The sequence below is a fragment of the Schistosoma haematobium genome, chromosome 4 (assembly GCF_000699445.3).
Source record: "Schistosoma haematobium chromosome 4, whole genome shotgun sequence".
NCBI classification, from domain to species: domain Eukaryota; kingdom Metazoa; phylum Platyhelminthes; class Trematoda; order Strigeidida; family Schistosomatidae; genus Schistosoma; species Schistosoma haematobium.
The window spans coordinates 44,086,649-44,112,309 of record NC_067199.1 but is presented as its reverse complement, the minus strand read 5'-3'; the positions used below and the strand labels follow the sequence as shown (position 1 = coordinate 44,112,309).

Below are 25,661 nucleotides of genomic sequence, written 5' to 3'. Positions count from 1 at the left end.
CGTGAGAAAATGAAAATTGAATCAACAAAGAACTTAAAGTGGGTGCCGGGCGGAAACTTGGAGAACTAGTAATACCATCATGCAGAAGATACAAGTATTTGCTAACAGTTGTCTACGCAAAGTACTTCAGATCCGTTGGCCAGATAATATCAGTAACAACCTACAGTGGGAGAGAACAAACCAGATTCCAATGGAGGAAGAAATCAGGAAGGAACTCTGCAAGTGGATAGGACACACATTGAGGAAAGCACTCAAGGCAATCCCTCACTTGGGATCCGAAAGGCCAAAGAAGAGGAGGACCAAAGAACACATCACGCCGAGAAATGGAGACAGACATGAGAAGAATTAACAGCAATTGGATGGAACTAGAAAGGAAGGCCCGTAACAGAGTGGGTTGGAGGATTCTGGTCGGCGGCCTATGCTCCGTTGGGAGGAACAGGTGTAAGTAAGTGATTTCATTATTTAGTGGTAGTGCCAAACCGCAGTTGACTATGATTACCACTACAGTTCTATTTCATGCCAATTACCAGGTTAAATCCCTCCGTAGGATAAATATTAGAAGGATAGGTGTAGATTATAGTTAGGATATACTTGTTGGCGATCTCGTGATATCGTAATAATACCGAGATCGTGTCAAAGTTTACAGGCGAGACTACCCACTGAAGTCTCAGTATTGAGGATTACTGGGCACGATCGATCCATACGAGGATGTTTTGAATTGCTAATAAGAGATGGTAATTCTTCATATATGTCATGTGAGTTTTTAGTTAGTGAAACAGGTCTGTTGATACTGAGTTTATTAAATCTGAAAATGCTAAAATTTGAGTTGTCTTTAGTAACTGCTAAAGAAGATTCTGATGCTTCATTTAAAGGTTTGATAGTTGTGTGTGTTAAGTAAAGTGGAGGGATTAGAATTCAGCCTATAACAAATCAAGTACAGGGTGATCCAGTTATAAGTCAAAAGACCATCATTCGAAGTGGACTCCACAGCCAGTATCGACTGTTGCCCGGCAGAGAACTCATCCATACTATTGTGATCCATCTCTTGATTAATACTATGCACATTTTATCGTCGATCCCTTTCCCAAGTGGCCTGAACTGTCTTCACAACTTCACCGAATTCTGACTTCAAAATTCAAGCATTATGACAAGTGTTTGGTCGGGGGGGGGTTGAATTATAAGATCCCGAATTTCGCTGTAGACACAGTTCCTACCTGGATGAATAGTATAGGGTGCATGCATCTGTTCACTGCTCTCAGGCACCCTTGTTCTAATGACCAGGCAGAAACTTTTGCCATAACAATGAAAACTGCAATTAATTCGACTGCTGCTTCAACAATTGATGAACTAGAGAGGGGAGTAGGCACGATTTTACTGTAATATAGAAATGCGAAAAATTCTGTAACAAAATAGACTCCATCAAAGCTATTAAAAAGAATTTCTTCGTCCACATATGATGTATTTAGAGTTTGCAAAAGTTGTATATTATCGTGGGAATGATCTGCAACCAGCCACGGAGATTGTGATGAAAAATGTTGAAAAATCTACGGTTCAAATCCTAGATATCAATGATTCAGTTGCACACAAACGATATGTTGATCAAATACAATTCCAGGAACCAGATGAGTCTGCTCCAATTTCGGCGGTTATTTCTAACAATAATGAGTATATTCTATATCGTGCAGATACAAGATGAACTATCGGTTACCAAAAACTGGATTCTCATTTAAGTTGTGAAGGTTGTGGCATTTGTACTAACTGGTGATTACTTTTTACTTGATTGCTCGCTGAAGACAGGTTCCAAATATAGTACGTACATTTGTATTTATCTATTTCTACTTGCTCTAAATAGCACTATTTCGGAAATCCTTAGTTAGTACATTAATTCTAATTATCATATATTCCCAAAACCTCCAATTAGACAGATATAACTAGATGAGAACAACTGAACTCAATAGATTTGCAATCCGTAATACGCGCGGAAACAAATATTAAGGAATTATCAGTTAGTACAAGCATCACAGAAATGCATGTATATAATCACGAATCTATAAAAGTATTTTTTGTTACAATAAGTATCAGAACAAAATTCACTAAAAATGTTCACTATCATGGTCTCCTAGAGTTCGCTAACAAAGTGATGAACCTAAGAGCAATAAAGAAATCAAAAGTTTAAGGGTAAATGAAACAAGTTCAAGATTTGAACATAATTATATCAAAATTTCAATAAAAAGGGTGACTTTTACAATAAAAGTTTATGGTATGTTAGATATCTCAGGACTAACCTGCACAACTCAGATTTTATCCCATTTGCATGCTTTTTCGTCACTTTACACATTCTTTCTTTTAATCTTATCTTGAAAACCGAAATATAACTAAATAAATAACTGTCGTATTGCATAAGGAACACTGGTTTCAGAAACCCTTTTTAAATTCGAAAACTTGGACACTCGAAATATATTAACCTCCAACTAACTGTTGAATTAATCAAGATTATTGGATCTGAGTGAACAGATTAAACTAGTTGGACCCTACTAAGAAACTGGAGCAGCTTCCTACCACTAAGTAGAGAGAACTAGGAGGTCAGTCGATTTGTAATGCCTCATAAAAGAAGCATTGGATACTAAACTGAGGCTAATGAAATCTTTCAGTCATCTATACAATAGCGAACTAGAAATGCATACATTTCCTTGTGAAACAAAAATGTACATCATCAGATCTAGCATTGAATACAATAAAAATTTAACTACAATTCATCAGGATATGATCTAACTTCATGAGATGAACATATTTGATTTCATATGTTGATTACTTTATTGGTTAGAAACATTATGAAAGTATATCGTTTAGCTGAATAATGCCCCTGATCACAGTTCAACATTTGCTCTCTTGGGAACGATCAAAAAGGTGTTGCTCTGTAAAGCAACAAAATTGCATCATTTATATTTTCAAAAATCATCTACTTCTTTGTTTTTGTTTTATTGACTGCTTATTTTTATATGATTGACCATTCTTTTACCCAATTGTTTCAGTTTTAAGATGTTATGGATGGCCGTGTTGGTTAGATATAGACAATACTGAAATGAGTATTCAGTTATATGTAGCTATGAGATTTAAGTCGTGTCAGTATTAGTTCACTTGTCTATGGTACTAAATCAGTGGACCTAATATACCATATTTGACTCACTATGATGTAACTACCTAACCTATATGATATGAAGTTCAAGTCACTTCATTGTCCTGCTAGTCATCATCCTTTAATGGATGCATTCACTCTGACTGATAGAATAACATACTTAATATAAAAATATTTACAGTGACTACGCCTGCATGTTGAAGCCATACAGTTCCTGTAATATTCTCTTCTTGACCTTTATTACCGCTATTTTTAACCTGTAGTTCAAAACTCACTGTAATTCCATTATTATTACATTCCCAGTAAATTGTTTGCGGATAGAGATAATACCAATAAGAAAAAGGGGATACGTTTGTTTAACAGAGTGAAATGATGTGATCTCTTAGCTTAGAACTAGGTATGTGAATAGCATGAAGCACCAGTTCTTGGTTATGTATCTTACGTTGCTTATTTTATTAATACTAAAAAGAACAATAGTAGAATTTGAGTACCTATTGAACTGCTTAGCAATGAAATAATTTTCCTTTATAACAAAAAAATGTCGCCATGTGACGCACGGAAGATACATAGCAGTCAGTGATTCTGTTGTGAACACGCAATTCAGATTATCATGAAATAATCTAAAAACTGTAAACATTCTCTGTTTTAAACAGGCACACAAACAAGATTCTCAACTTAATTGTATAGTGTAAATAAATAGAGCGAATTATAAGTTATCATAGGTTTACTGTTGATTGAAAGTTACAGATCACAAAATAGATCACGACAGCTGGAAAACAGGTTATTGTGAGGTACCTGTTCTCTATGGAGGATTGAATTCTTATAAACAACTGTGCAAACTACTTCGCTTTGTAAAAAATAGAGTAGTCCAAGGAAAACTTATAGTGCTTTCGAATGTCATGAGATTGAACATTTTCCTGGGGAAACACCTGAATCACCTAAATAATGATATAAGGTGAAGTAATTTGATTAAATTTTCTGAAACGTGAACGTGTTAATAATAACCCCACCACAGCAAATAAAATCTGGTGTGCAATTCAATTAAACTGATCAGTTTATCTTGGAAATTACCTATATACGATTTCGACAGTCGAGATTTGAAATATTCGGTTGTAATTTACTTGAACGTAAATTCTTTTATAGTTGATTTGGGGATATGTGACTCGACAAACAAAATTTAAAGAAGTTCAGTTTCACGCGTTCCGACACAATTTTACATTTAATGTTGACAAGTTCATCTAACCTTTTAATAGTATGTGCAGGGAGTCTTGTTTAAGAAATTTAAAACTGATGAACTAATCGAAAACATGTCACTTTATAAGAGATATGTGGACGATATCTTAGTTGTTTGTGAGAGAAAAGACGATATATACTGTTTATCAAATAAACTTAACACTCTCTAAAACCATATCAGTCTCTCATGTGAAAAGGAGAAGAACGATCAGCTTCCCTTCTTAGATATACTTCTGAGTAGACGAGATGGCTCAGTCAAGCGATCTATTTTTAGAAAACCAACGTGGACAGGTCAATAACTTAGTTATTATAGTTATTGCCCTGTGCAATGCAAACGTGATTTGATAAGGTGTCTTTTCAACAGGCTCGACCGTATTTGTACAAATGACGCCATTGATGATGATGTTAAGTTGTTAAATAAAACATTAATAGAAAATGGCTATACTCTGAAATTCATAAATAGATGGAAAGTCCATGGTACAGTGAGACCTACTGTAACCTCGGTAGAGAAAAAGCCTGTTTACATCACATTACCATTCAGAGGTGATTCAAATAGCCTTTTATTGAAACAAAGACTTAAATCAGTCATCAATAAAACGTATTGCGCAGCAAAGCTCATTATCAAAGAAAGAACAAGGTCCATGCTTCATCCAAAACCTAAGACATCAAAACGATTGTGTCACATCCCACTGTGTTTACCAATTTAAATGTGCGTGTGGTCACACATACATAGGGAGGAGCAATCGTGATCTCAACATTAGGGTGAGTGAACATCTACCCAAATGGCTTCAGAAACAAATACAATCAAGTGACCCAATGAGAGCAGAGGATAAACATCCATCATCCTCTATTGCTAAACATATAATTGAAACAGGTCACAAGATTGATCTAAACTCAGCGTTTGTAGTGTTGTATAAAAGTGTAAAAGGGTGTATACTAAGGTTTATTGAAGCTTTAGCCATACGAAAATTCAAACCCCCTTTGTGTGTTCAAAAACAGTGTGCTCTTACCTGAAACTTACCCTGGTAATATTGACTTATTAGCCAGAGTGATTAGGTTTTGAACAGTGTTCGCATTATTATTATTATTATTATTATTATTATTATTATTATTATTATTATTATTATTATTATTATTATTATTATTATTATTATTATTATTATTATTATTATTATTATTATTATTATTATTATTATTATTATTATTATTATTATTATTATTATTATTATTATTATTATTATTATTATTATTATTATTATTATTATTATTATTATTATTATTATTATTATTATTATTATTATTATTATTATTATTATTATTATTATTATTATTATTATTATTATTATTATTATTATTATTATTATTATTATTATTATTATTATTATTATTATTATTATTATTATTATTATTATTATTATTATTATTATTATTATTATTATTATTATTATTATTATTATTATTATTATTATTATTATTATTATTATTATTATTATTATTATTATTATTATTATTATTATTATTATTATTATTATTATTATTATTATTATTATTATTATTATTATTATTATTATTATTATTATTATTATTATTATTATTATTATTATTATTATTATTATTATTATTATTATTATTATTATTATTATTATTATTATTATTATTATTATTATTATTTCTCCCCTTACCCCGTTTCCAGTCTGGTTGACCTTTTATTTTCATATATAAATGTTCTTAACAAGTATATGTGTGATCAGATTGTTCGAAATGTATTGCGCCAATATATCACATAGTTCTGATAATCTTCGTCTTCTTATTACGTTATCGAAATTTATCAAAGGGACTAATTGTTTTAAATCTAATTCACTTATGTAATATACTTGCCAAATATAAATTTATGTTTCTGATTGAGATCATAAACCGATTGATGTTAGACCACCATTGAAAACCCGGGAGCAGTGGATAGACGTCTCGTCCTATTATGGGACACCTCAGCAGTGCTCATTCACGATCCCACCCGTGGGATTCGAACCCAGGGCCTTCAGGCTTACGCACGAACGATTAACTTCTAGACTAGTCGCGGTCGGCATCCAACGGTGCTAATGTTTAACTTCGACCAATCCACGAAATTGCGCGACCATCTTCCATTGTATTGAGGTAGATAACTGTCTCTATCCGACACGAATTAGATCCCCTAGTCACGGCTTCTCACAAATTCATGTACTTGACTTCGAATCGCACTGTTTATGTGAGAGCTAGTTTGACACTAACCTTTCCATTCTTTCCTCTTAGGAAAAAATTCGAACAGAAGTAGGGACCAAGAGACTTTGAACTTATAATTTATGGATGAAAAAAAACTAATTACTTCAACAAATAAGCTTCAAAAACAAACAGAATAATGAAAGAAATAAACGATGAAACTTCACTTACCAATTAAAGTATAAATTATATAGGAAATGCCTGATTTATTTCAGTTTATTTAAACAAAATATTTCCAAAAAAAAAGGAAAAAGAAAACAGAGGCACATGATGATCATTTTATACGAACACACCGGAAGGAATATGTAATAAATGTAAATAATAACAATATAACGAGAAGAAGAACATCAGCGATGCATATTAATAATTTTGAATAAATAATATAAATACACTAAACTACTAATAAGTAATTTCGTATTATAAATAGAAACAAGTGAGATCGAACTAATGAATAGATGCACACATATAAAATGTGAAATGCTTCAAAGAAATGCAAATGCAAAGGAGTATTTATAATAATAATAATAATAATAATAATAATAATAATAATAATAATAAAAGCACCTTTGGTATAGTATGTTATATATATGCAATTACTATTTATAAAGAATATGGACACATAAGGATGGTGAAACAAATTTGTAAGTTGTATATCAATAAAATATTAATTTGTGTTAAAACAGAGAGAATAAACCTACCGGATGCAATAAAATGAAGTGAAGACAATGATGAACATCGACGGTAGTAGTAGTAGTTCTTCTTCTTCTTCTTCTTCTTCTTCTTCTTCTTCTTGTACATCATTTCATGTGAATTTATTCAAATGCTTCTTTACGGATAAATTTCAAACCTTCTGTTAAGAGATAAGATTTTGTTTCAACATTTGATAAAGATGTAGATGTAGATGTTAAATTCTCTTTGTAATCAATTGATTGTTTAGGTACTAATTGAATTGTTTCTGATTGTTTATCAAACATATTGAATTCATGACCTAAAAATGTATCATGTATTGTGGCAACAGTAGAAGCAGTGGTATTACTAGTAGTGGTATCAGGTAGTATTGTTGTTGTTACAGAATTCTTAATTAATAATCGATTGTATAATTGTTGACCAGTGACACTACGAAATTTATGTGATGGTGAATACAAACACAATACAGCTACAACGTATACATTCCACATACCATAAACACCGGTTATAAAAGCTGAAGTGTATTCCACACTTTTTTCACCCCATTTCCATTGATCTTCTGTAACCTATAAAAGAGAGAACAAAGAAGAAAATACATCGTAAACAAACACGATTCATATAGTGAGATATAATCAATGTAAAGCTTGAGACAAATGTAAGTTAGTTCAAATTATCATGCCAAATCGATACAAACAGAAAAAACTAGCAAGATGAATAGTAAAAAGGTCAAAATAAAGGAGTAATATCAGTGACAGTGGAAAAGACTAAATATTGCAGAAAACAGTTCAGTATGAAAGAATACTCAAACTCATTATCTATGGGAAGATAAAAAATAAATGTATCTATGCCAGTGCGATCGATTCTTAGTCATATCACTCAGTATCACCAATCCATTGGTTACAACTATCTCCTGGACTCCAACTAAGTAATCTGCATTTACGAAGATGACTCGGTCTAACAATGTATTGATAAACTAATACTATGTCTTTAGTTTTTCACCTACATGTTCCTTCAAGCTTAAACGTTTATACTCCAGCCAACACCAAAAATTGAGGTAGGTAATGGTTTTGCATATGTAGTGCACTATTCACACAAATAACAATAAAGTATCATAAAAAACTGACATTGTTTCGAGAACAATTCAAATGCAAAGGGAAACAAACATTAATTTTGTTTTAGTTCCCGTCCAACTAAGTTGGATGTATACAATCTACATTAACTAAAGTGATAAAGAGAAATATTTTAGAATGTTTAGTAAAATAACTGCGTATACATACAAGTGTCATCACCAAAGTAGCAAGATAGGGATATAATATAAAAAGAGTGATTGATTTCAACACCTACAATTGTTTGAATACAACTAGAATGGTCAGCATTTATACTATTAGCAATGTAAGGTGAAAATAGTGACAGAGAAAAAGATAGTGAGAAAACCTAAGATTGATCAACAAATAGTAAGTTTGAACTAATAAACCTTAGTGAACTAAAGAACAATAATATACTGAAGGGAGAAATACACATATCACATGGTAAGATGATGATATGGAAGTGTAAGAGAGCCATCTTAAATAAGTGTATAATTACTTAATCAAGAATACCATTTATGTCCATATTCTGGTTAGTTCAACCACCTATATAAAGGGATAAGTGCAATATGCAAGTAGTTAGTAGACTTTGTCTTCTCTCTTTGCATAAAGTAGGCTTTTTTCGAATTAAACTTTAGGAATGTGTGTTGAGTATATGAATCAGATCGTAGATCATAATATAAAGATAACCACCTTTCTTTTTTCACACTTTCTCTAGTATGGTAGTGTGTAGATATTACCGTTGATGTTGGATAATAGTCTGGTAATGTCGTAAATTCATGTATGTGGACAATACAAACCAGTAGATATTAATTTAATAGCTCACAGATAACGTATTGGCTGCGAGGTCATATATTTGTAAAATCCCAGCGAGTAAATTTTAAGTAAATCCAAATTAAAACGAAGGTTCTTATAAAGATAGCTATCCGTTTAATGATCCTATTTCTCAACGATTATCAAATCTAAATCAGTTCTTGATGTAAACTATCTTTAAAAAAAAAGAAACAAATCTCATCCAAGACGTAAAAACGAGTCACCAAAAAAATGATAACCATGTCAACTAGTACCTACCTATCAAATAAGTTTACGAAACTCGGGAGTAAAGACGATAACCTCAAAAAAACAGACAAAATCTCACGAAAATGATTTTTTTACCTGACTAAAGATAAAGAATGCAACAGTAAGTCCAGCGCATATTATTGTATAAGTTAGAAGTACCATGAAACGATATATAATACCACTGTAATATCGACGTTGTTCCACTGGAAGATTGTTTAACAGACGACGTTTACCCAATATTTGTATGAATGCTTTAACAACTAATATAGTTAAATAGATCATGTAAGCGAATGCACACAAAGCACCGATTACAATACTTGTTAAACCCATTTTCGCAGCAATTGGATGAGACCATATACTGGAAAACGATGAGATAGAAACACATTAATGTAATTAATCATAATATCTTGGTGGATAAAGACAAGGGTGTGTATAAATTTTCAGACATATCATACCAATTAAAGAGCTACAGATACATCTTTAGATTACGCACTTTCAATATGATTTCATAATTGATGAGTAATTCGTTATATGCAACAATGTTTTCATTTTAAAAAGTCACTGGATTTATTAAATTCTTATTTATTTATTTATTTGAACTCATGAATATTGGTACAGGAGAGCGCCAATATATATGCGCCACACAAAACAATGAGAATTCGAAGAGAAATAGAAAGAAAAACTAAGGAGCGCAAAAGAAAAGGAGAACAATAACGAAGAGATTGGTGTAAGGTAGTAACGAGGGAACGGGAAGGTACAATCAGAAGAAATCTTTCAGGTAAGGGAGACACAACCACTTTTTATGAAGAAAGTAAGAGAAGGTTACAGCAGGATCCCCACTGGCTTCTATTCTGAGCCATATCTGATAACGTCTCTAGCCACTGTGTAGCACCATCCTCTCAGACCCCAACCAGGGAGTCGTGAAGGACCGACACAAGCCAGTCCTTTGCAGCTTTCTTTCATGCCACGACACCATGTCATACACTGACCACCTCTCCGCTTCTTCCAACCAGTCCCAGAGTCGGCAAATAATGCACGATGTGGAATTCTCTGGGACGACATTCGTAGAACATGCCCAAGCCACCGAAGTCGGTGTTTCAAGATGGTGACACCAATTGAATTATCATCTCTGTGCCCGAACACACGATGCCGAACCTCTGCATTACTGACATGGTGTTGCCACTGAATGTCAGCAATCCTTCGGAGACAGCGATGATCAAACACAGAGAGTCGTCTAACGTCCTCAACTCGGAGAGGCCAGGTTTCACAAGCATAGAGCAAAACCGCTCTCACCGACGCGTTGTAGATCCGACCTTTTACAGCCAGACTAACATCACGAAGGCGCCAAAGGTGGCCCAGATTGGCATAAACCGCTCTGGCTTTCACTATTCGTGCATTGATCTCATCACTCACACCCCCACCAGCACTTATGCAGCTACCCAGATACACGAACTTCTCGACTACGTCTATCTGCTCACCATCCAGGGTGAGTACAGGATTGGAATCCTGCCAGTCTTGTAGAAGTACTTTGCACTTCGAAGGTGCAAAGCACATACCATACTCACGGACACTGATTACCAACTGATTAAGTGCGGATTGCATTCCTTCGGCATTATCGCACAGTAAGACAATATCGTCCGCATACTCAAGGTCGAGAAGTCTTTCTCCAGGCAACAGATCCACACCATCATTACTTACATTCATCAGAGCTGTTTCCAGAATGTCATCGATGGCAAAGTTGAAGAGGAATGGTGGGGATGAGCAACCCTGCCTAACCCCACTGTTCGAAAGGAACAATGGAGAGGTGGTTGTATGCCCTCACTCTGCCTGAGGTGTTTTTATATAGGGCTTTTAGGATGTTAATAAACTTCTCAGGCACACCCTTCTTCAATAGACAATCCCAGAGAACAGTCCTGTCCAACGAATCGAAGGCAGCCCTGATGTCAAGAAACACTACGATTGTTGGCCTTTGATAAGTATGGCGGTGTTCTAACATTAGGCGGAGGGTGAATATATGATCAATACATCCTCGACCGGAACGAAACCCAGCCTGCTCCTCGCGAGTCAATCTTTCTCGGGTTTTGAACAACCTACGAAGTATGACGGAAGCCAATAGCTTGGACGCAATCGGAAGTAGACTTATCCCCCGATAGTTGTTACAGGAATGACGTGAACCCTTTTTAAAGATAGGGACAACTATCGACTCATTCCATGACGTTGGTACACTCTCTAGTTCCCAAACCTTTGTAAACAACGTCGTCAATTCCTTAGTCAAAAGTCACCACCATCTTTAAAAAGAGCCGGAGGTAAGTCATCTGGGCCAGGTGATTTGTAACGCTTCAAGAGTTGGAGTTCCTTGCGGACTTCCTCCTCATTTGGTGGATCAGTCGTCACCGGCCATGGAGGGCAGGACAGTCTGACCGATGTTGCCGGAGCAGCAGGCCAGTTGAACTGCCCTTCGAAAAATTCTGCCCACCGTCCAAGACGTCGATGGATGTTAGTGATTGGCATCCCATCATCCTCGCAGATTGTTTCACTCACAACAGACTTCTTGCTGCCAGTGGCTCGGATGAGCTGGAAGAGCTTCCGGTAGTTACCAGATGCAACTGCTGCTTCCAGCTCATTAGCACGCATCGACCACCAGGCTTCTCGGTCCTTACACAAGCTTTGCCCAATTTCCTTACGTAACATCCTTCGTTTATGGTCAAACTCACGGTCACCTGGAGTAGACCGACGGGCTTCAATGAGTTGTAAGGAACCAGAAGAAACCCAGTGCTTAAAAGCGGGACGTTTCGCAAACCCACAACTGACTATTCCCGCCATTTTCATGGCGTCATGCAATTGCAACCAATGCTCATCTATACTTTTCGGTGGAGTGGTAGCTAGCCTAGAGGCTAGCTTAGTTCGATACTTACTAGCAACAGAAGTTGCAATCAGCTTGCTAACATCAATCCGTTGATGGCGGTCACTTCGTTGTCCACTGAAAAGTAAGGTAAGATTGGCGCAGACCAAGGCATGGTCAGAGTCCAGATAGGTACTCCAAAAGGAGCGGCAGTCTTGTACACAACCACGCCAGCGGTAGCTGATCGCGATGTGATCAATCTGAGTCCAGGCTTGAGATGCAGAGGGAGGACGCCAGGTGGCACATCGGCGATGACCGTGCCGAAAGTTAGTGTTAGCCAGAAACAGGTTGTGGTCTGTGCAAAGTTGCAGTAGACGGTCCCCGTTATCTGACCTGCGACCAACGAGTCCCCATCGGCCACCTAAACGACACTCTTCTGCGCCTAGACGCCCGACCTGAGCATTCAAGTCTCCGGCTAGTACTACAATATCTGTCGAACGCACTTTCTGGAGAAGAACAGATAACTGGTGGTAAAACTCATCCTTGATTGCATCCGAGCTGCAATCTGTCGGGGCATAGGCGGAGATGACGAAAAGACATCGTTTCTCACGCCGATTTCTTCTCACTTTGATGGAACTTTCTAATCTAACAGCACATAACCGACTGTTAATGGGGATCCAATCGACTAGTGCTGCCTCAGCTCTAGCGCTTAGTGCGACACCAACGCCAGCAAGACCAGACGAAGATGCCACAGGGTCCCCGGATAAGCGCACGTAAAACAAGCTTTTCGAAGCGACAGATGGAGATCGAATTTGTAGTACTTCGCCAGAGTCTTGAATACGGGTCTCGGATAGACAACAAACATCAATATTAAGACTTTCCAAAGACATAGCCAGCCCTATCTGTTGTCCGACCTGCATAAATGTGCGAACGTTGAAGGCAGGCAGTTTGAATGGTGCACGTGGTTTCAGAAAAACTGCTTCAGTCCTCGTATTCGGTGGTAACATACAATTTTCAACCGGACAGTGACTCGAGAACGTTTAGATACAGTCGAATTTCCACCAAAGACGAGCCGCTGTATAAGTATAAAAGAGGGTGAATAATGTGGAAAATAATAATAATAATAACAATAATAGTAATAATAATAATAGTATTAATAATGACAATATTTGTAATGATAATAATTTGAATCAATTGATTGTTTTTCGAAGCGAGAATAGTAAATTCCATAGACATAAAGAGTTCATCATTTGTGTGTGGGCTGTGATACTGCCCGGGTGCCCAAACCGAAGCAGGTGGTCATCTTAGGGGGCCACACCCCGAGCCTCTGACCTAAAGGTCTAACCCACAAGGCAGTGGGGCATCGTAAGGAGATGCAATCCCATGGTAGCCGGTGACCAACGATTGGTTCATACGCCATTTGTTCCCACAGGATACTGGAGCCCATGTGCACCATTGGTTTGGATTTTCAGTTACATCAGTTTGACATATATAAAGCTTTTATTTGATAATCATTAACGTTGAATAGAATATAAAAATAATTCTGTAACGTACATAAGTCATTAATCTATTGTCGCTCGTGTGTCATGATATACTACTTACTAATCATCAGTAGTTTGGACAATATCCGGCAATTTCTGTAGTCTATGTGTTGTACCGAATAACAACTACCAATATTTTGATATTTCCGGTTTATTCTATTACACATAATATAATTTCGTATTTCTGCGCAGTTTTCTTGTGTGAATGCGTTGCTTATAATCTAAACGTAAGTCTAATTTGAGTAGATTTTACACATATGGTCGAGTTTATTAATATTAATCCCTGATACTATCGTTTACCATAGTTGTTTAAAAATGTTAGGTAGTTGAAAGTAATCAGCTGCGTTAATTGTTATACAAGCTATATAAAGATTCGGCTCATGGAACTTTGACGTATGTCAAAGAAAATCTAAGTTGCAACTACCTCTCAAATAATTCTGAAGAATTTGAAAGCAATAAACGTATGTGCTTTCGATTACATCGAAGTTAAACATCCATATAATTCATTTTTAAAAGTGTTTTCCAACTGTAAGGATCTCCCTTCCTCTTCCTTCTGGTGGTCGACTGGATTATGAAGACCTCGACATCTGAGGGAAAACACGGAATACAATGGACAGCTCAGAACCAGTTAGACGATTTGGACTTCGCAGATGACCTTGCGCTCCTATCGCATACACATGAACAAATGCAGACAAAGACAGCCAGTGTAGCAGAAGTCTCCGCATCAGTAGGCCTCAACATACACAAGGGGAAAACCAAGGTCCTCAAATTCAAAGCGGAGAACATTAATGCAATCACTCTTGATGGCGAAACTATGGAAGATGTAGGATCCTTCACATACCTGGGAAGCATCATCGATGAACAAGGAGGTTCAGATGCAGACGTAAAGGCGAGGATTAGCAAAGCAAGGACAGCATTCCTACAATCGAAGAACATATGGAACTCAAAACAACTTTCAACCAATATCAAAGTCAGAATCTTCAATACCAACATCATGGCAGTTCTACTGTATGGAGCTGAAACTTGGAGAACTACAACAACCACCATCAAGAAGGTACAAGTATTTATAAATAGCTGCCTACGCAAGATACTCAACATCCATTGGCCGGACACCATCAGCAACAGCCTTCTCTGAGAGAGAACAAACCAGTTTCCAGCGGAAGAGGAAATTAGGAAAAGACGATGGAAATGGATAGGACATACACTACGCAAATCGTCAAACTGCATCAAGAGACAAGCCCTAACTTGGGATCCTGAAGGAAGACGGAAAAGAGGAAGGCCAAAGAACACATTACGTCGGGAAATAAAATCAGATATGGAAAGGATGAATAACAACTAGAAGGAGCTGGAAAGGATTGCCCAGGACAGGGTTGGATGGAGAATGCTGGTGAGTGGCCTATGCTCCTTCACGAGGAGTAACAGGCGTAAGTAAGTAGTAAGTGTAAGGAAATATAAATGACTGAAAGTACTACATGTACTGTTAAACATTATTGTATTCAACAAAAAATAAAGGCTTAATATATCTAACCAATATGAATAAACTTTTTCAAAAAGTCACATTTTCAAAGTCATGCTACAGCGTGAATTACTTAGTCATAGTATTAGTCAATCAGTCGTATCGCAAAACCCGGTACCTATGTACATCAGTTCAAGTTGTCATACCCCGTTAACACAGAGATAACATTGTTATGACAATGTGAATCTTATACATAAACCATTCATATACCCATTAAAATAACTATTACAAGCCTAATTACGTTATATTTGGATGACTTAAAAGATTTATTATATACACGATTCAAATGATTGTGTCTCAATAAATATAGTTTCCAGCGTTTGTGTCAAACCACACTTTTTACTTAAAATGTAGGGGATTCTATCCAACACAATGTTCAACTTATGCGTATAAGATCCCAAAACCAAGATCGAAGACATTTGTTTGAGAAAATATGAAAAGCAATACAAGCTAATTAGAATTTACAAAAGTTGAATTGTGAATTGTTGGATCGTTATCTCTAACGCCACCAAACATTCTGTTGAAATGATCTAGAGTTCTACAATGCCACTTGATCCAGTATCTTGAAATAAATTTTTCGGATATGACTTTAGGGCTAAAGTAATACCACGAGTAACCGATTGTAGCTTCACTGTCTTTTTTCAGATATGGATACTATTATGACTTTGACTTGTCCACCTACCAGTTCGTTCAATATGCAGGGAGGTGCATTGTCTTGAACTATTTCACTCTCTTGATATGCTAGTACAACCTCGAGACTTGTAACGCGTGAGTTCGACTAATAACTAAACAGCCTTAAGAGCAGAGAGAAACGAAACTATCCTATCACTGGACTATGACCTGAATGGTTCATAAACCGAAATAGATGATTTAAATGAAACCCTATAATCGATCTATTCATGATTTAAATAACTTAATAAGGTATATGAATAAACATATGACTAACACAACCACAACGTAAAACAACTTGATCATTGAACGTCAAATATATTACTTTTATTTACACATCAGTCTAGCCAACCTGCTTGACATGGTAGAACAATTACTTAAACCAATATAGGTCGATTAGGTCACCGAAGTAGGCAATTCCGACACTGTATTAAGGTGGCAGATATGACAAAACTTTGATTACAATTTTGTTTGTTATTTGTTGATCACTACTTTTTAATGTTTGATCCTTATCATACATTGACACTGAGGACATTTTAATAAACATTGGATTATCTACGAATTACTTGTAATTGAAATCGCGAACCAATCTAAGTAAGATAACCACTGGAAACCTGAAAGCAATGGACATCTGTCAAGTTCTAGTATGGAACTCTTTAAGGATGCGCATCGACGACCTCACCAGCGGAGAATGGACTCGGGACCCATAGTCTCGTTAGCGAACACTTAAACAACTTTTCCGTAATCCAACGGTATGCACGTCTAACTTCAATTGATTTGAGGCATTACGCGCCAGATCGTGAACTGAGTGAAGTAGTCCAGTGCTCTCAATTTTTTAGTGGTTTTCTAGCTTAGATTTGTACATGATCTCGATAACATTCAACAGTCTGCACAACCCCTCATATTGATAATTACCTGTAAAATGGATTACGTATTTGTACTCCACGTTCAGCTAATTCAAAAATAAATAAAGCAGCACAACAACTGGCCACAAGTAAAATTCTTGGCCAATACAATCCATTTAAACCATAACAATTATTATTAGGCTTTGATCGATTCCCCGATGATGCGTCTTGCATCATGTGCTCACCAGTGAAAACAAGCCAAAAGCAAACAAGCGTAGCATAAAATAAACCTTGACGTATATCACTTAAGACAAGCCAAAATGAGAAGTTATATCTGAATGGGGAAAGAAAAGGATTTTTAGAGAACATTTGAACAAAATCGTAAGATTTGTTAACAGTAAGACACAATTAATTAGTACAGTTCAATATATATTAGATACTAATACTTAACACCAATAGATGAACAATACCAGCTATCTGATGTAGAAACAGGAGTTTGAACAAAATATAAAAGTAAACAAACGGTAACATGGTTATTTATTGAACGATTACTATCGGTCCGAACAATGTAGGTAGGTGAATAGACTATCCGATTAGAGTTCACAACACAATTGTGACTAGTAGTTGAGGATATTTAAGAATTCCAAAGTCTATCGAAAATTCCCAATATTTTAACTAATGAAAAAATCCTAATGATAGTGTTAACGGGACAGAGATTGGATTAAAGCACGCTCCGTGCAGGATCATGTTGGGGCACGCTGATTGACGACTTCTTAATCAATCAGCACCAGTGGATACTTGGGGAAGACTCTAGAATCTTCTCGTGTATGAAACTGTACTAACGTCTTTCTTATTACGATTCCTACTTCCATCTACCCTTGTAATTTGGAACATAATTTTGTTCCTGTTTAACCGTGTTCTGATTTGGGGACTTGTCGAATATGAGCAGCAGGGTCGTAATAAGAGGAACTATAACAGACAGATAGATACATCTTTAATCGTCAGTGTTAATAGGCAAAATAATTTTCCGGTATTCATAAGTTAGTTTATAGAAACGTGAAATATAGTTCGCGTTCAACTGACAAATAAATAACTCGTCAATATATACAGAGAGGATTATTATCACAGTAGGATAATATCAACTAGACACAAAAAAGACATCAGCAAACAATAAAGTTTTTCAATCATATTTTGCAAGCGTCATACTTACAGGCACTCATGACTTTAAATTATCCTAGGTGCTCAGAAACAGTTCAATAAAACGATTACATCTTGTAATCATAAAAGCATTGAGTGTAATTTTAACAATTGGTATTCCCAAATTAACCAGTCTGTGAGAGTTAGGAGTTAATTGATGAAACCGTTGCAATGAGAATTGTTTGATTTTACGAATAATAAATATTCAATAAACAAATTTTCGTTTGCCTACAATACATAAACAAGTTGACCTAATATGGATCTGGCCCCCGAAATGCCCTGTTACAGCCGAGGATAAGGAGAGTCAGCTCTCCCTCTTCAAATGCTCTCACATGGCCACGCGTATAGTCATTGTCACAGAAGTCCTACTCACTGCCTTCTCGCGACTGGGGTGTTATCTACGAAATTGAGAGGATGAGAAGCGAATGTTCGGCGCTTCAACTGAGTTGGTGGATATGGAGGATCTGTCTAGGATTTGGAAAGTTGTGATTCAAAACGAAAGGTGAATATGAGCTACAGGACCCTTGGTGAGCAAATGGTATATGAACGTATTGTTGGTCGCTGGCTACCATGGGACTGAGTCTCCTGACGTTGCTCCAGAATTTTCTAACTCCCCAAGGTGGGTGCTTTATATCCACTAACTCAGTTAAAGCGCCGGACATTCGCTTTTCGTCCTCTCAATTTCGTAAATAACACCCCAGTCGCGAGAAGGCAGTGAGTAGGACTTCTGTGACAGTGACTGTATACGCATGGCCATGTGAGAGCTGACTCTCCTCACCCTCAGTCGTGCCAGGGCTTTTGAAACCACCATGTACGGACGGCAATGTCTTTTAGTTTAGATCTGAAGACATAAATCAAATATTATTTTTCAATATCGATTCCCATTTCCAGTTTTTGATAATTAATGATTTAGTTATTAATAATTATATATATATATATATATATATATATATATATATATATATATATATATCCTAGTGAATCTAAGAAACATAGGTAGACTTACATAAGTGATAACCATTCAACTGGACAATTCAAGATAGATAAACAAATTCCCAAGATAAATATAGTTTTTTCTAGTATGTTTGGTGGACGTTCTAACTCCCTGACACGATGACCAAAAAATATTAAAGCCAGTAATACAATTGGGAATGAAAATGTTTTCAACGAAAACCATACCTACAATTGAGGATATACAAGAAAAAGTTTTTATAAAGCTACAAACTACACTGAGTTTGTTATCCACACATCAAATGAGGGTAGATTGAAATAGGAAATTTATTACCGTACAGATTAACGGTCCTTCAATGCAGTCACACAAATATATCAGATAGCACAATTATCTCATGACTTTAGGGAACATTTGGGTAACCATTCGTTAAGAAAATCATTTGGACTGAAATCATATTCACTTCTTAAGGCGATTTTAATGTTAAGTACTCTTATGCAAGGCTGCGTTCACTGGGTCAAATTATTAGACAAATGTTCATTTAAATCCTATTATACGAGACTAGCTTGATTGCCTCCAACGATTTAACCAATTGTTCAGTCCAATTATGTAATTTAGTTAGACACTCTGTTAACTCCAAAGATCATTTACCTGGACCTCTTAAACAATTTTCCACTTCCTAAAGTTGAGCTGGATTTTTACTGCATCTCAAAATACAATACTGTTTCCGTAAACTGGTCACAATTTAAATAAGACTCTATCGTATAAACTAAACAAATGATACCAAGTCTCAGTTATATTCTGTATCTTTGAAAAATAAAGTAATGTACAGCCAGGGGTATCGATATATCCCTACTTCACTGACTTTATGTATACCGAACTAAGATTTAGTGAAAATAAACTCATCATTCGTTAGTGAATGTGGTAAACATTAGATTATTTTAGGATGTTCATCATATCTACCTAGTATCTGATGATTATAAAGGTATATTTTCAGTTACAATGATTGGAAATATTGGATCGAATGGCTGAGATGCACTCACTCCTTGTCTTCTCTTAGATCCCAAAATTGTCTCATGCTTTCTGCTTCACTTTCAATCAATAAAATTTTGTGCCACTATTGACACATTTACTACTCTGGGTTCGGGATTAATAATCTCATCTTGGTGTCATAATATAATGTGACAACTTGAACCGATGCATATGTTCCAGGTACTACGTTGGATATGACCAACTGGCATTATTAGTTGTTGATTTAAAAATCTTTTTTATTCGTGAGAATCATATTTCTGTTAAACTAGTCGTTCAAATATTGACGAATATTTGTATAAATTTAATCTTTTTTACGATTATTAAAGTAAAGCAAACAAATAGTGCAGTTGACAGATAATTCCCATTTAAACATTAAAAACATGAAGTTCAGCGAAGGGATCTCTTTTCAACGAATTTATTATCAAGCTGTACAAATGGCTATCTAGACTGCTTCATAGATAAGAATATGAAAAAAGTAGTTGTGACAGGGAATCCGGTTGTTCCGTTCCAAAGAAAAACCTCTATATAAGTTTGGAATTCAAAGGTGATTAAACATCTGATTTAATCAAAAATCGTTTAACGACAGCGATAAAAAGAACATTCTATGCAGCAAAACTGCGAATAACGTTCACTAGTAGGAACTTGTTTTCTGTATCCATAAAACATAAGCTTCCTCGTCTGATCACCTGAATGTGCATCTAACAGTTCACCTGCTCTTGTGGAGCAAGGTACATTGGCCGTAGCCAGCACCCGCTTTCAACTCAGATACGGGAACATGTCCCAGTGTGGTTCTACAAGAGTGAGAGGAAAGCAGTTAGGAGTTTCACACTTGAACATCTAATCGACTGTAATCATTTTACTGATCCACAGTTTGATTCTAAGGTTTTATATACGACTCGTCAAAATCTACCTAGATTTATTCGTATTAAACTCATAAAATTAGCCGAAGCTCTTACCATCCATGAGCTCAAGCCAGAATTATCCATACAAATGAAGTACGTCCTATCGTTACCTTGGCCTTTATTATTATTACTGCATTTCTCCGTTTACTTATGTTCCAGTCTCATTATTGGATTGATAATTGCTCATAATATTACTTTATATATTTTTCACCTCTATGACCTTTAGTTACCTTCAATTTTTGTAACAAAAAAACACTAATCATCTTACTACATTCACGTTATAATTCGTTACCAACTTATTAAGTAGATTGCTATTATTCGTATTAAGTAGTCTAATATTATAATCTTTCTATTAAATCATCTTTGTTATTCCCTGTTCACATTTCCTCACAAAACTAGTACGTTAACAAAAAGTTATATATATATGACTGTACAGCTTGGTAATAAATTCGTTGTAGTGTAAAATATCTGTTGGAGAAATATATGTAGGAAAAGCAATCGCAAAATGCTTTCGTTGTGTTTCTTGCACTACTTTACTCTAAAAACTACTTATTCCCTAGTCGTGGGAGGCTAGAAATTTGATCTTTTACTTATCAGGATTACTAATTTCATATTTTGAACAAACGATCCTAAGTTTACAAGCTATAATTTCAAATGAAGTGTTCACCTTAAACTTGGCCATTTTTAGATTGTTAATTTCAATACATAACTATAAAACCTGAGAATTTATTGGACAGTATTCTTCGTTTATACATCAGTTTTTACTGCAGTGTAACAAGATTTTATTATTTCGAACTACAACTTTTATCATAATACATATCAGGTTAATAGGTTTAACTACAGGTCACAAGTATCAAGTTTGGGATCCAAAGCACAGCATTTCGGAAACAACAATAATGTGCTGACTATAAATCACAAAAGAATCATAAAATGGCAAAGGATACGGATGGGTAGAAAAACGTATAGGTAGAGTAACAAGAATTAGAAGATGGTGTTCAGGAAAACATTCCGATTTTCTAAGTTGCAATAAACTCAGCAACGTTGAAAGTGTTCGAACAACTGCTGTGAATAACCCCTACTGTATAGAAGATAGATCATTAGTTAAAACGAAATAGGGGTGGGTTTAGGTTTGTGTTTAAACTATATGTATAGTATACGACTAGAGAATTTGGGTGACATGGTCAAGAATTGATTATAATGGGCAGATGGATCCTCTACTCTCCTCCTGACCTTTAGTTCTAGTATTCCTCCATTTATATTTTCCAACTGTCTTTCCGAACCAGATTCTTAGTATAATTTCTATCACATTACACGCATTTTTTCTTTGTGTCGTCGTCCTTATGTGGTATGACGAACTGGGCCAACATACATCTTTGCCAGGCTCTATGTTGATGATGACATAAATACAAAGTTAGATTATCATATAGTACCCATATCTTTAAATTTTATTCCAATCTAGCCAAAGTGAACTGTCTGCTAGAGATTTAAAAAAAGCCAAGTCAGATTCACAAAATCTAATTAGTTCACTTTAAGATGATACCAAGAACGACTATGTTGTACGCAAACAGTAGCCACAAAGAAAAGGCTAACTTATTTACCTTAGTAAATCCACCATTTTGATGAATTTCAACCATCCATACATCCTGAATACTTCCAACACCAACGTTAATTTTCCGCTTCTCATCGACAGGAATTCTCAAGTTCAACAAATATTCTTCATGATGACAACTAGCTAAGGTGAACAAAGGTAAAACCTCACAATCGTAGTAAAATCCTTCATCAAGTGCATGAGCATGTCCTTGGTGTCGCTTAGCTTCACGGTCAAGAGTACATTTAAGCGGTCGAACTTCAACTGAACGAGCTAATTCGTGCCAAACATGTTTAGGATCATCATGATTACGATAGCCCAATCGTAAATCAAATGTTATCTCAGTATTTTCCAACTAAAATGTATTTAAAAAGCGTGAAAAGCAATAATAATTTAGAATTATACGATGAATGATCATAACTGATATGTGAACTGAGTAAATTCACCAATTTAAAAACATTTCGCTGACCACCTAAAAAGATCCTACTAAAATGGGAAAACAACCGTAATTCTGTTGTAAACAGTAGGATTAATACTAAAAGCAAAATACAAAAACTTGCATTGTCAAAAAGTCAACTCTATGGTTTGTACTGTACTTCGATAAATGCATTTTTTAGCGGTTTTTTCCTTCTATAGTAAACAAAGCTCATAGAATTAAGTTAAATACATTTTCATCACAATGAACATATGTTCCCCGAGCCCTACTATTCAGCTGTGAAGCTTTCATTTTCACTTTAGACGATATCGTTACCTGAGCTACAAAGATTTTTTCTCTAATTCACGATTTCTATGAGTGAAACCGTACAAGTCAGGAAGATAAGTGAACTTATCATGGGAGTTAAGCTCTAAAGAGATAACAAACATAAACAAAAATCCTGGTCCGTGTTTCACATATGTAAATGCTCTCCCATGGCCACGCGTATACAGTCACTGCCACAGAAGTCCTACTCACTGCCTTCTCGCGACTGGGGTGTTATCTACGAAATTGAGAGGATGAGAAGCGAATATCCGGCGCTTCAACTGAGTTGGTGGATATGGAGGGTCCGTCTAGGAGAGTTGGAAAACTCTGATTCCAAACGAATGGTGCATATGAGCTCCAGGATCTTGAGGGAAAATGCCGTGTTAGCGCATTTCTGGTCACTGGCTATCATGGGACTGCTTCTCCTAACGTTGCTCCACTGCCCTGTGGATTAGACTTGTAGGTCAAAGGCTTGGGGAAGGGCTCCCTAAAACCGCCCGTTTCAATTTGGGCAACCGGACAATATCCCAGTCCTCATGACAGTCGAATGACTAATTGTGGTGCATACATATTTGATGCTCCCTTGTACTAATATTTGTGTTTACATAAATAAAAAGTACTGGATAAATTGAGCTCCGTTAGTACATAGAGTTGGTCAAGTTGAAACACCATAGATTACGATACAAATGATTTAAATTACATGCATACTTTTATACAACACATACAAAACAATACCCACCAAGTACCAAATCTTGGTTAGTAAAATTACAACAGAATATCCATTCTCTACAACTAGTTTGCTGGTTACACTTTTTTCAATGTATTATCGACCCAAGAAACAGGCGGATAAGAGATATGTCCTTAGGGTTACATGACTATTTTAGCCTCAACCAACACTATGTTATGTACATTAGCTACATACCAAACAGCTACCGCACGGCTTATATTAGTGAAATGAAACTAGTCAATACTTGATTAAATATTCTCTACTACTACTTCTGCTCGAAATTTCATACATAAATACTTATGAATTTTAACTTACTTCCTTGGAATATTTTTGCTTGATATCTAACATCAACACACCAATGACTTGTTGGAACCATCTGGTCATATGCAGATCCATCCCATCTCTTGGGTGTGGGAACTGAGCAATGAACACTATTGCATTTGCATCAACGTCAGACGGAACTACTTCCTCAATATCACCATCTGGTAAGAGTTCCTGACAGCTCTCATTAGATATCGGTCTGGCAAAATGCCACTTTAATACATCACCGGAACGATCAATACACTTGGACATTAATATCTGGTCTGTTGTGTTAGGAGCTGGTGCTATAAGTCCACCAATAAGGAAAAAGCAAATTTGTACAGCTAGCATAAGACATCCAAAAGAAGCAAGCTTCCGAACGTTTAAAGTCTCAAGAACAACACCCGCCATATCTAGTTTGAACAAAACTCGGACGTCTGACCTTGTGGCTTCATTAAATCTCAGTTTCAGTTTCAATTTGGAAAGGATAGGAGGCTTGATGGCCTGTGTTAATCCTGGCAATTATTATCAATCAATTGATCCAACTTTTTCTTTTGAATTAGTTGACAGATGGAACTTCAACCACATGATGAGTCAATGAATTCCATTCGATGATTCTATGGAAAAGTCGATGGTGAACGGACAAGTAATTTGTTCTGGGCTTGTGAACTTTTTTGAAGTGTCCTCGTAAATGCTCGTAAATCTCCTCTTTACTCATTCATACGAATGTATTTCCGTAGTAACGTCCTTTGTGTTATACGGTCATCAAAGCAGCCATAGTATTTTTATATGTCCAAGGGATAATCCACGTTAGATTCTGACCGTGATGTGTGACTTCAAAATTGACTGATTCTGTGCACCATTCCCGTCTAACTCTAGTAGGCCTCTAATCATTCGAGAGAGATCATCAATTTCAATGATTAACAAGTTCTCCGATATGATAATGGAAATAGGTCACGTTTAGCCAGTTGAGTACCTTACGGGAGCTTCGCTATCCCAGGAATCAGCTTAATCGCTATTCTCTGAAACTTTTCCAAAAGCTCACCGTCTTTTTTAAGCAGGGGCTAGCCGCTTGTATGCAACGCTTGAGTTTAGGACGCACGAATCCTTCATACAAAGTCAAAAAGTTTTACCATTGACATGGCTGGAGGTCCTACGTATTGATCATACGTTTGTAAAACCTTTAGTGGCTATCGCACAGCAGTGTGCAGTGGTTTTTAAGTCTTAATTAACGATGACTCCTAAGTCATTGTGTGTCTGGACAACAGGTATCCCAATGTTATTCGTCATGTATGTATCTGTACCTTAATGACCAAAATGCATCACAATACACTTGGAAGTATTCGTCGGCAACTGCCAAG

General features: G+C 35.9%; 1 protein-coding gene across 1 annotated transcript; it reads right to left on the bottom strand.

The window, feature by feature from the left end:
* Window positions 1-1,164: 1,164 nt before the first annotated feature.
* MS3_00008168 (uncharacterized protein) lies at window positions 1,165-24,771 on the bottom strand. Its single transcript, XM_051216521.1, has 7 exons — window positions 24,316-24,771; window positions 22,545-22,889; window positions 19,070-19,242; window positions 16,937-17,200; window positions 9,550-9,811; window positions 6,794-7,875; window positions 1,165-2,146 (listed from the first exon to the last, which is right to left on the bottom strand). The coding sequence occupies exons 1-6, from the start codon at window positions 24,649-24,651 to the stop codon at window positions 7,435-7,437; spliced, it is 1,821 nt and encodes a 606-aa protein (XP_051067117.1). The 5' UTR covers window positions 24,652-24,771; the 3' UTR covers window positions 1,165-2,146; window positions 6,794-7,434.
* Window positions 24,772-25,661: the final 890 nt, after the last annotated feature.

Coding starts and splice junctions, on each gene's coding strand:
- MS3_00008168 (XM_051216521.1), bottom strand. CDS start 24,651: ATGCTAGCTGTACAAATTTGCTTTTTCCTTATTGGTGGACTTATAGCA. Junction 19,243..22,544: donor AAAATGGTGGATTTACTAAG/GTAAATAAGTTA, acceptor CCTCAATTGTAG/GTATGGTTTTCGTTGAAAAC. Junction 7,876..9,549: donor CATTCTTTATCTTTAGTCAG/GTAAAAAAATCA, acceptor TCTCTTTTATAG/GTTACAGAAGATCAATGGAA.